The sequence below is a fragment of the Lycorma delicatula genome, chromosome 1, assembly GCF_047948215.1.
Source record: "Lycorma delicatula isolate Av1 chromosome 1, ASM4794821v1, whole genome shotgun sequence".
In the NCBI taxonomy this organism is placed as follows: domain Eukaryota; kingdom Metazoa; phylum Arthropoda; class Insecta; order Hemiptera; family Fulgoridae; genus Lycorma; species Lycorma delicatula.
This window is the reverse complement of record NC_134455.1, coordinates 400,297,331-400,310,111: the sequence shown is the minus strand read 5'-3', so window position 1 is coordinate 400,310,111 and position 12,781 is coordinate 400,297,331. Positions and strand designations below refer to the sequence as shown.

The following is a 12,781-nucleotide window of genomic DNA, read 5'->3' as shown; positions in this document are numbered from 1 at the left end:
TGAAATTGCTCTTCAAGGATGGCGAAAAGGATCCCGCTGTAAGTTCCTCTTACACACCGCGTAACATGACGCGTGTAACGTGACAATTAAACTCTCTTTTCTGCCAAGACTATAAAAACAAGTCGATGAAGTTATATGCATGTCACAAGACGTGCAGTCGTAAGAAAGTCAGTACGGACTTACGTCTCCAAATATGTTTTTAACAAGCAGCAAGACGGTTCAAGACTCGATAAAGAAAAAGAAAATAAAAATTTGAATTTTTGGATCTGAATCGAGTTCAATCTTAATTACAAGAGAAGAAAGTAAAATACACGACTAAGTATACAACGGTTTCGAGTTTACTTCTTGTTACTCGTTCTTAAAATTATAACATTATCTACTGCAATTTTATATTACAAAGCGTAGACCTAGAACGATAACAATAAAATTGGCCTCGATGCTGTGCTATCTATAAACTGCATCGTATCATCGATAACATTTAAGGATCGTTGAATTATTTATTGCGGCCTCACTAAACCGTCAGAAACGGCACCGCTTTTAACCGTAATTAACATTATATTCGAATGTGCCGTTACGATGAAAGCCGTATTTAAAATATAGTTTATTTAAAAGTATTCTTTAAAAAGAATTCCGTTAACCCGTAAAACAAAACTAAATATATACTAGATTATCGTAAAACTATTAAACGTATTAAGTGTAAGTAAAAAGCAAAACTATTATTTAAGCGCTTTAAATTTAGAATTTAGTAATGTATATTTTACAGTTAGTAAATGGTTTTTTTAATACTTTTTTATTCTTTTAGTTGTTGCTTTTCTACTGTTAATTTTCAAATAAACAGTAAAAAACAACAAAAATCTGTAACAAAATTATTCAAACGTAGAAAACAGTCGACGTTTATTAATATTCTCGGCGATTAACCGCAAACAGAAAACATCTTACTTCGAGCGGTATATAAGCGGGTATCAAATTCGAGATGTTTTGGAATCGGTCGGGTCAGTAAAAAACGTTCTGTTTACTTACACAACGATTTTATATTACCGAAAAAAATCTACACTTCAAGTCATATATATTTACTTTTTTTCAGACTGAAATATTAAGAACTTTTTTTTCAATTCAAGAAAATATTTTGAAAAAATTCTGCTTGCCTAGTACACACTTAATGACGATTTCATAAATACAATCTTAATAAATATCTTAAACGCATAATCCTTCGGTCATAGTAATTTCTATATTTAAAGATTTTAGAGTAAATCAGGAAATAAAAAGGCGTTTTGTTTTTTTTAATTTTATTTAAAAAATTTCAATTATATTTTCGTATTATATATTCTGCAGTTTAAAGGGGTTCGAAATATTTTCAAAACAAAGTTACGCAGGGGTTGTAGGTAACACGTAAAATTTGAAGTCTATTCAAGAAATATCGATGTTAAAATTGCGGAAAAGGATCGCATTTTATGTAATAACGGAAAAACTAATTTTTTTTATCGTCAAAGTCGATATTATTTTAAAAAAAAGATCGCGCGTATTTTAATCGCGAAACTTAAAGAAGACTATTCGGGAGAAAGATAATTCTCATAATTCAAATTCATTTAATAAAGTTATTCTTAGGTATCAGATATTGAATTTTTATAAAAGAGTTTTCTAGAGAACTTTTTATCGTATTCATAAGTACTATTCTCTATTCGAAATCCGAATAGTTAAAACGATCGCAGGAGGTCATTACAGTAACGGCGCGACGGATTAAATCATTATCCGCAATAATTTGCGACTAAAATGCGTTAAGCATTGTTTCGATCGATCCAATCGAATGGAAAATTAGCTTAAAAACCGTCTACACCGATCAAACATCCGTCTGAACGGATGTAGACCAACGAACGAGCATCGGTGGGGCGAGTTGCCCTCATCGTGAGCCTACGCGGGGATTCGACCCGCTTTCCAGTAGAATCATTCATCGCCCGAGTCACTAAGTCCATCGGTCGGGCAATCTCATTCGGAAGTTTGACCGCTTTAGACTGTTTTTAGCTATTTCGCTTTCGACTCGAATCGTCCGAAAACCAAATTACCCTTAGAAGCTGCGATTTTAGATTTACATTGTAATTATTATTTTAATCGTTTTTCCTTCGCGTTACGTTTTTGGGTTTTTGTACTATTTCCTAAATATATTTTTTTTATTCCTAATAGCATTTACTAATTATGATATATAATTATTTTATATACTTGAAATAAATATAAATTTTTTTTTTTTTAATTTATACATATAAAACAGAACATTTTGCAGCCTTCCTGTTTTCCAAGTCCTAGTCGAGTTGTGTACGCTGTAAACTTCACTAATATTATATTTTCATCGATCGCAACAAAAGTTTACTATTCGCTTGCATCGACTGGTTTAATGTTCGTGAATTTCTAAATAACGTATCGTTGTGCGATTTTTTACGATTACATTAACGCGATGAAAATAATGATTATAATAACGCAAAAAAATATGTACTACGTCCGTGAAAAAAAAGACTGCAGGAGAGTACCGGTGGTTATTAAATGTAATATCTTGTATTATGACAAACTCCGTGTTATGCGGCATAAGTAGATCTTTTTCGCGTTAAATTTTCCGCATCGCGGCAAAGAACAAATTCAAACTCCGCTTTTAATTAATTACAGTTTTTAATTTTTACGGTATTTTGTACATTAATAATACAAACATTTTACCAAAGTAAATTTTTTCACGTTCTACTCTACCTCTCGCGTATATATCGCAACACCTACTCTTACCTAAACCGGCGTCTTAATAGAAATAACAAATACAAAGAAATCAATAATAAAATTCTAACAAGCGTCAGCTGCAATTTTGTGGAACGCGTTTACCCTAACGTCTCCGATAAAGTTTCTCGAGTTTTCGCGCCATTTATATCAGAATGACTACCGGGGTTTTTATCGTTACCGTGAAACAATACGATGATAATCGTAAGAAAATACGGTAATAAAAAAAAAAAAAATAATATCTCCACATCGTCTATCTAAAAACTGTAATTTACCGATAAGACATTTTTCCGCTGAAAGGGTAAAACTATAATGGGAAATTTCCTTTATAAAATAAAAAATAATCGAAACCGGTCTCTTTAATGAAGAGAAGGCTTGAAAGTTTATTAAAAAATACATACGGGATTGAGAATTTAACTTTTAAAATATATATTAGCGAATCTTATTATCAGAAATCGGACGATTATTTCTAAATTTTATTACCGATTAAAATGTGCGGTTTAATATCGAATACGGTCCGTAATAAATTAATTTAAAAAACTGGACTAAATTGCACATCGGCTGGTAATCCGAGTGTATAATTGGACACAGAAATTAAGCGTTATTTTTTCCGTAAGATAATGTTACACGATAATACGTGAAAGGTATAGTCTAATTATTTCATTATATTATTACTTTTTATTAAATTTCAAAACAAATCTCGCTTCAATGTCACCTTTTAGATAACGAGTCACGTTTGTAAAAAAAATGTAATTCCTCACTACCTTAAACATTTTCCGGCTTATTAATAAAAAGAAATCTCTTATTATATAAATAATACGAGAGATAATCAAAATTAAAATAATCTTGTTTAAAAATTTTGTTTTTAACGAATAATCAATATCGAGTTTTTGTTAAGAACAGTAGATATGGTACTATTTTTATAACCGTCAAAATAATATTTCAGCTATTTTTAGAGTAGAGTTTTAATTAAGTAGAGTTAGCGATTTAACAGTTTACTGAGTCACTGTGGTCGCTATTATTCTGTCAGTTCGATACTCCTTAAAATTTGTTGATCGTAATAACAACTCGCTACTATTACGCTTTCTTAATATGTTACTTCAGTTTCGTGTAAGAATTTGTGTGTGTGCGCGCGCGCATGTGTACATATTACCTTGGTTAAACTTTTATAAGTGTGCACCTAAATGCACATAAAGTTGGCGAGTTGCTAAGTTTATATATACTGTAAAAAGACGGTTTAAATTATTTCTTGAATTATAAAGTCTCCGTCTTCTGCGGAAGTACGAAAACGAGTAAGGTAAAGGACCTCGTTTGAAAAGTTACACGATGGAGACGCGATTAACACCATACACGACCTCCTTTGCTACCCTTAGCTGTGTATTATATTAGGTTACTTGTTACATTTGATCGGGGAAAGAAATTATACGTGCGGTTTAAATTTAACCGGTCCAAGCCAGGCGGGGACCTGAACTACAGCTACTACGTAAAAGAGCCTGGGAATCCAAAAGAGTGTTACAACGAGCAAATAGACGTGACTGTCAGTCTCGTAAGGACAATGCCAAAAAGGAATATGCTGAAACCAGATCCGTGTATGCGTCTTCTATTACAAAAGCCAAGACTAAATGTTGGAAGGAACTATGCGAGGCCAGTGACAGGGATCTGCGGGGAAGAGGCTACCAGTCGGTATCAGAAAGATTAGGATGACGGTTACTGGTGATCACGAAGGATAAGGTATGTGAATACATATACTGGAGCTTAAGACTGCAGGTAAAAAAATGAAGCTGCATAAGAGTCTTGGTCCGGATGGAATTCCGGTTGAAGTTGTCCGAATCCTGGTAGAGGAAGCTCCAGTTACTATTCTAGACTTAATGAATAAAATGACAAAGGATGATTTTATCCCTACTTCTTGGAAGACATCACGACTGGTCTTAACACAGAAACCTGGGGCGCCGGAGAGCACAGTACCATATAGACAGATCATCTCTTGAAGTTATTAGAGCGAATTTTAGTGGCCCGGGTGAGGAATTACATTGAAGAGAGAGGTGGCCTTAGTCAATGGCAATTTAGTTTCCGGTCGAGATCAGCCACTGATGCGGTAAAAGAGGTAATGACAATTGTCGATAATGCGGCGAAAGGTACTTGGCGTACGCGTCAAATCCCAGTGGTCATATCGGTAGATGTCCACAATGTATTCAATTCTCCCGGTCGGGAAGCTGTATTCAAGGTGTTGAAAGAAGTCAATGTGCTTGCATACCTGAGAAAGCTGATTCAAAGATATCTGCAGGAAAGAATCTTGGTGTATCATATCGGCAACAATGAGCTCGAGTTTAAAGTTTCTAGCGGGGTACCCCAGAGTTCAGTCTTGGACCCTATACTACGGAATAGTACTTTTGATGGGATCTTACGCCTAGAGTACCCAGAAGGGATGAACGCAGTAGCGTTTGCCAACGACCTCGCTTTGGTTGCAGCAAAAAAAAGGAAATGTTGTGAGGGCAGCAAACGAAGCTTTAGACACGGTAAGTAAATAGATGAAAGCCAGAGGCCTTCGATTATCACATGAGAAAATAGTGGCTATCTCTATCACAGGTAAAATATTATAGTACCTACACCGATTGTGACCGATCCAGGCAGTTAAGACTGCAAAATACTTCGGGTTGTGGTTGGACCATAGAAGGTCCATCGCGTTTCATGTCCTGGAAATTCGGGTAAAAGCCGAACAAGTTGTTCAAAGCCCGAACAGAACTACGACTAGACCGCAGAACTCTAAAAGGAGCTTGTATTCACACGTAGTAAATTCCATTTTGCTGTATGGTGTATCGGTACGGTACAGAGCTCTGAGGTATGATCATACCAGACAGGTGGAGGGAGTACAAAGGAGGATAGCTCTGAGAATTGCGTGTGCCTAAACCTCAGTGTTCACAGAGGCTTTATTTGTGGTCGCCAGGGTGTTTCCGCTGCAGCAGTTGGCTGATTTACGGGTGAAGATAAATGAAGATATGAGTAAAGAAGAAGTTTATTGTGAGCTATTAGAGAAGTACCACATAAGGTGGACGGTTTCGCGTAAAGGTGAATGGACAAGATGATTAATATGTAAGATTGGGCCGTGGATCGGGAGGGAATTTGCGAGCTAAATGAAATGTTCATAATTATATTTATATTATCATTATTACTAGTACTGTTATTATTATTACAACAAAGTCGATTTCCGTTGCGGAGTGGTAACGTGTCTGATATTCATTGGGAAGGTTCTAGTTTCGAATCCCAGTCAAACATTTATATAAACCATGTTAAATGTGAGCATAAAATGAATATGTTAGTCATCTCTGTTTAAGGCATGAGGCATCTGCTCACTGTATTTTATTTGTTACATATTGTACAAAATTTTTATCTACCATAAAATGTTAGATGCAATCTGTTAAACAAAACTACGAGGGTTATCTTTTCAAGGTCTGATCAGTCGCGAAATAAAAACCCGCACAAAAATCAGCTGAACCTTTGCGCATATGTGTTGCGCACCATCTCTAGCATGGCCTTCAATCACGCCGCGTCACTTCGTTTAGTTCTGAACACGCAGCTAGACCATAAACATGTCTAAAACAATAGCATCTCCCACCAAGTGAGTGCATGTGGTAATTCGATTTCTTCAGGTTGAGGGGTGTAATGCAGCTGAAATTTATCGACGAATAAGTAATGTGTATGGTGAAACTTCAATGAGTGACAGCAAAGCGCAACAATGGTGCAGGAACTTTAAAGCAAGACGTGCAGATGTTCATGACGCAGGTGGTCAGGGAAGGAAGCGAGTGTCAACCGATGATCTTGTTGAGCGAGTGGATGAGGATATTCGAGAAAATCATCGGTTCACAATTTCTGTATTGAATAATTAGTTTCCTGAAATTTCAAGGTCAGCTCTGTACACCATTGTGAATGAGAAACTTCAGTACCACAAACTGTGTGTGAGATGAGTTCCCAAGATGCTATCCGACCATCACAAAACAATGAGAATGGACGCCTCCCTAACGTTTCTCCAGCGCTACCACAGTGAAGGAAAGATTTTTTGAACAAAATTGTCACAGGGGACGAGACATGGGTCCACTTCGAAACTGAAACCAAAGAACAATCCAAACAGTGTATGCATTCTCATTCTCCCAGTAAACCAAATAAGTTCAAGCGAACCTTCTCCAACACAAAGTATATGGCTACTGTGTTCTGGGACCGGAATGGAGTTCTTTTGGTGGAATTCATGGAACGTGGCACGACTATCATTGCAGCCTCATACTGCGTGACTCTTCAACATCTATAAAGGGCAATACAGAATAAGCGGAGAGGAATGTTGTCATCAGGCATTGTCTTTCTCCATGACAATGCTCGGCCGCACACTGTAGCTGTAACAAGGAAGCTCCTGCAGCGTTCTCATTGGGAAGTGTTTGATCACCCACCATACAGCCCGGACTTGGCTCCATCCGATTTTCATCTCTTTGCTCACATGAAACTCTGGCTAGGAGGACAACATTTTGGCACAGACACCAAACTGCAGACCAGCATAGAAACATGGCTGAAAACAGAAGCGGCTCCATTCTATGACGAGGGTATTGGAAAGTTGGTACCACACTACGATAAATGTCTAAATCCGAGTGGCGATTATTTAGAGAAATAGCGTAACTATGTAAGTACGTGTTACAAATAAAAACTTTGTTATTTTCACTATGGCTTTAATTTCATGATGAATCAGACCTTGAAAAATAAATAACCCTCGTATTAACCCCCCTATTCACCACTAATAAATGTTTTTTACACTATAAATCAAAATATCTTATGTCAGACATGTTTCAATGATATGTGGGCTATAAACAGTAAATAAAAATATCTTCACGAACAGAAAAATTGAAAATTCTTACATAACTAGCTTTTATGTTTTTAAACAAAAACTAAAGAAGAAAATAGCTTACTTGTTTAAAAATTGTCAGTTCATCATCAGTCCATCAGTCTTGGCAAGATGTACAAACATATTCTTGTTGCCCTGTTTCATGCATGTCTTCTTTTTTAATGGGCAAATATAATGGATTTTCTTCCAAAACTGAATCGTTAGTTTATGCATTCATTCTCTGCAAAAAAAATATAAAGATATATTAATATCCTACTACAAAAGTGTGACTAAAAATAAGCGTGTTAAATGAAATATTACTGAAACGTAACATCTGATGAAGTCAAGAGCTTGGAACTACCTATATTGTTAAAGATAATTTAAGACATGTTTGTATAAAAGCGCGTTTTAATGCACTAAACTGTGTCGGTTTTATATGCAACCTGTTCATCAAAGCTATCAAAAGCTTTTTTATCAAAAATTTTGTTTTCGGTGAATTTAAAATTATTTATGCAAAATCAAGAATTTATTTGATACTATTTTCTGTGTTATATAATTTTACTCATAAAAAATAATACATAAATATAACCTCAAACCTTGATACACAAAATAAATAAATAAATATACGCTGCAATATAAATAAAGTTTTATGAATATGAACAACAATATTCACTGTTTGAAATAGCCATCTTCAGAAATCGGTGTGTATAATAACACATTTAAATGTGGGTGAGAAGGCATGATTTGTAGGATCCTCCATGTAAACCCATGCAAACTAACAGATCGCCTCCTCAGTAACATGGTGAACTACAGAATGTCCAAGTTATCATTGGATCCGATATAAGCTCACCTAGGAAACTCAAGAACGGCTCTGTGTTGCAGACATGCCAGAGACAAAATCTAAAAAGCATGGCTACACCGATGACTGGTGGTAACAACAAAATGTAGATCATTTGACGAGTCAGAGAAGGTCCTGACGGCTGACCTGGAGAAACTGAGAAAGTACTTTCGGAGATGGCGCCTCCAACCAAATGCTACTAAAAGTTGCTTCCATCTGAGTAACAAGTTTGCTAATAGGGAGCTTAAAATTCTATTCGAGAATACATGGCTTTTTCACAGTAAGATACCAAAATACTTAGGCGTGACACTTCATAGAACGCTTTCATTTAAGGAGAACCTAATGAAAACTACACAGAAATTAAAAGCAAAAACAACATTATACATAAGCTCTGTGGAACAACGTGGGGAGCATCGGCTTCCACTTTGCGCACATCGGCTTTGAACATCGTCTTCTCGGCTGCTGAATATTGTGCGCCAGTGTGGCATAACAGCCCTTATGTTCGTAGAATTGATGCTCAACTTAATAACAATATAATAATGATTGGCGGGGTTATCAGGTCTACTCCTGTGGAATGGCTCCCGGTATTGAGGCACATACCACCACCCCCGAACCTGCGCCGTATGAACTCTCTTGTAAAAGAGAACAAGAAGATTATGGACAATCGAAACCTACAAATACATGAGGATATTGAGGATGACAATCATGGTCACCTTCGATCTAGAAAGCCAGGCTATCCAAACAGCAATTGCTGCCACAGAGTAAGGATTTAACCTAACTGATGCCTGGCATTGAAGATGGGCCACAAAGCAGAATAACAAAATCCCATGTATTAATCAAAAGCTTTTGACTTGCCACGTAAGACATGGTCAATGCTAAACAGATGTTTACAAAAACAATGCTTACAGTGTTTCTGGTAAGGCCAGACTGTATTAATTTTCTGTGGTACACAGAAGACATCGTGGAAAAGTTAAAAATTTAACAGAAAAATATAAGATTATCTCTTCTTATAGAATGTTTAAGAAAACCTTCTACAACTATCTTATAGAGAATTGAACAATCACAATCAGTACATTAAATTTAATCAAAAATTTAATTTATATGTAGGATATGTTCAACTGAGAAAACACAAGCACATCAAAATCTGCCTATTTCCATAAATATGTTTAATAACATATTTATGGATTTCGATGTGCTTGTGTTTTTTCAGTTGAAATCATATCCTACATATAAATTATATTTTTGATTACATTTGTATTATACTTGTTTGAGAATACTTCAAAGTATTTCGCCTACAGAATAATTCTGAATATCTGTCTCTTGGTGTTCACGACTAATTTCCTGTTTGCGAGTCTGACTCCGTCCAAGGTGAGCTTCCGTAATTTCACAAAAAGTAAAAAAACGATTTCTTACCTTCTAGCTATGCAAATATGATTAACTGTTAAATCTGTTATTATACAGATTACTATATCATTATATTTAGTTATATTAATATACTTACAACACGTAAATAATACACACATCTTTCACTCTGTAAAAATAATTTTAATGACTACCAAAACAATCACAGAATAGATATAATATATAACCGTAATATATAACCGAGGGTATCAACAGTGACAGCACATGGAAGGAATGCATATCATTTATACTACTGTGCTATTGGGGTGTTTGTAATCATACATCACAGTCCACAATATATGTAAAAATAATGAAATAAGTTGCAGAGTCAGTAACCACCATGGATTCTCAAAGCTTCTACTGAACAAACGTGTGAGAAACCAATGAGTTCCTCTCGACTTCAATATCATTCTGAATATCTGTCTGTTGTTCATGACTAATTTCCTATTTTCCAACAGGTCGGTTATCACTCGGACCCATTATTTCACAAAAAATAACTAAACTTTTCTTACCTTCTGTTTTTCTAATATATTCAATAGGTTATAATAATTACTACGTTTTTTTAGTTTTTGTTGTATCCCATAATTCGATTTATCGATGTACGTAGATTATCGATGTAACTTTTGGAGCCAGTCAATAAAATCTGTTTTTAGTATTCTATTCAATTTTCACTTTTCTCTTTGTTATTTATGTTTTAATTAATAGATCTTTTTCTATAATTAGAATACGCGTGTCTTTAATTAAATAGAGACATAAAACGTTGCGACGAGGAGTAATATTTGTGTACAAAAAAAGTTAAAAGAAAAACTTGCTTGTTTTTACACGTTCAAACATATTTGAGCCAAACTATCAACTGACGACATTAAATACACGAATAAAAGTTTAATTGAATAACACTTAATTTGAATAATATTTATTTTATACTGTTAAAAATGATTGAAATATTCGTCATATAAAACAAGTTCATAGAATATATTTTGAGTAGTTTAGTTCCATTAATTCTTCGGATGACGATTTAATAGGCAGGAGAGTTACCGGCGGCTTGTGAAAGGTTATATATATGATTCAAACAATTTTATCTTATGATAGTCCATTTTATAAAAAAATTTGTTTTTGGTGAATTTAAATTTATTTATGCAAAATCAAGAATTTATCTGATACTATTTTCTGTATCATATAATGTTACTCATAAAAAATAATACATAACTATAACCTCAAACCTTGATACACTATTTTTACAAAATAAATAAATAAATATGCACTGCAATATAAATAAATTTTTATACTTGCAGCCATGTAACCAACCTAAGATGTAACTGACAAGGAGAAATTCATCAGAAACACCTTAATACATTCACTTATTTTTCTGAACTGCCATATATATTCATTATCCTGATTAATTTATATTTTGCCTATTCTTGCTTACAGTATGTCTGAGAAGTCTCCATACAAGATATGTATGAGTAACTTATTAAGGATCCATTTTCGTGCAAATTTTTAACTACATTTTATTCTTTTAAAAAATTATATATATATAACATATTGTATATATCTATAAGATTTATCCTAACCTGTCTGTGTACAAAATTTGGGAAAGATATAAAAAAACTGATGGACGTCCAATTTCTATTCACTGATAATTGCTGGGGACAGAATAACAATATCATTATCTGCATTCTGCTTCTTCATGCTGTCCTAAAATGCTGTCTTAAACATTACTTCTATTAATCTGTGTTTTTTTGAATAGGGTCATTCACAAATGGAATATGACTCGATTCATGCTAGTGTAGAAAAGTGTTCAAAGAATGTAGATATTTATTATCCATCAACATTAAGTCGATGAAGAAAGAAAGACTAAAGAACAAAAAAAACTGACACTGATGGTAATCAGATTCATTGGTTTCAGATAGTACACTTCACAATTTGAAAGAAAATCTCATATACTTCAAGTGTAAAAAAGAAAAATTTAAGAAAATTTGAATCCTAAGAAAATGTCACTCTTCTCGTCAGTGTTTCAGCTGCAATCTACGAGTAAATATCATAAACCACTGAAGATTCAAAATGATAAAATAAATGATTTGATGGTTTATGCCAGTCAGGTAAGATTAAAGAACATCAAAGTTTTTATAAACTGAATGAAGATGTGTAAATGATGATTACTCTGACAAAGATGACTGAAAAGCTTTTTACTGTTTTTAATTTTTAGTATAGTATTTTATATTCAAAGAGATTATGTTGATGAATATAAATTAATTTTTGTAATAAATTTTTATTGTGTTTTTTAAATAAATAATCACATGTTTTTATCACATTTATATTTTTATATTAAAAAAAAAACAAAAAAAAAAACAAATTTGACAGTTTTAACATAATAACTAACAATTTTCCTTTTTTAAACAGTAAGTTGTCTAGTATTGTTATATTTGTATTAAGCTAACTCAAGGTGAAAACTCGAAAAAACTCAAGTCAGAAATATATTACATTTTATCCATTAAAATAGATTAGATGTGAATGTTTAAAAAATATGAGTAATATCAAAATGAAAATAATACACAAGTAAAAACTTACCTGGGGATATAGAATCCAAATCATTCAAAATGAGGTTAACCAATCTTCTTCAAAGTGACAAAATGAAATTTTTATTAGTTAAAAATACTTATTATTCTTATAAAAACTTCTTATTGTTTGAGTTGGAGTTTTCATCTTGAGTAACTTACAAATTATTAATTTAGGTAGGGTGAAGAAATCTCCAAAATTTGGTGTTAAAATGACTCCAAATTTTTTAAAAGGGGCCTAGTATGCAACCTGTCATTAAGAGGAATAAAATTGGAATAAATATTCATCAACGAAAGTGACCTGAAGGTGTATTTTTCATTAATAAGGACACTTATCTTTCCACAGTGCAGTAACAGTTGCCTGTTACTGCAAAA

At 33.7% G+C, this 12,781-nt stretch overlaps 1 protein-coding gene across 6 annotated transcripts in view; it reads right to left on the bottom strand.

The window, feature by feature from the left end:
• The window catches only part of LOC142317416 (uncharacterized), a 195,888-nt gene that overhangs the window by 100,024 nt on the left and 83,083 nt on the right, over positions 1–12,781 (bottom strand). For 5 of the 6 annotated variants that reach the window (XR_012754736.1, XR_012754734.1, XR_012754735.1 and 2 more), the window contains one exon: positions 7,698–7,853. Coding sequence is in view for 1 of the 6 variants with exons in the window: in XM_075353970.1 (XP_075210085.1) it covers positions 7,834–7,853 (20 nt within the window). In the remaining 5 variants the exon portion in view is untranslated. Of the gene's footprint in view, positions 1–7,697; positions 7,854–10,363; positions 10,439–12,781 lie in introns of those variants that run through there. The other variant, XR_012754737.1, reaches the window with a different exon arrangement.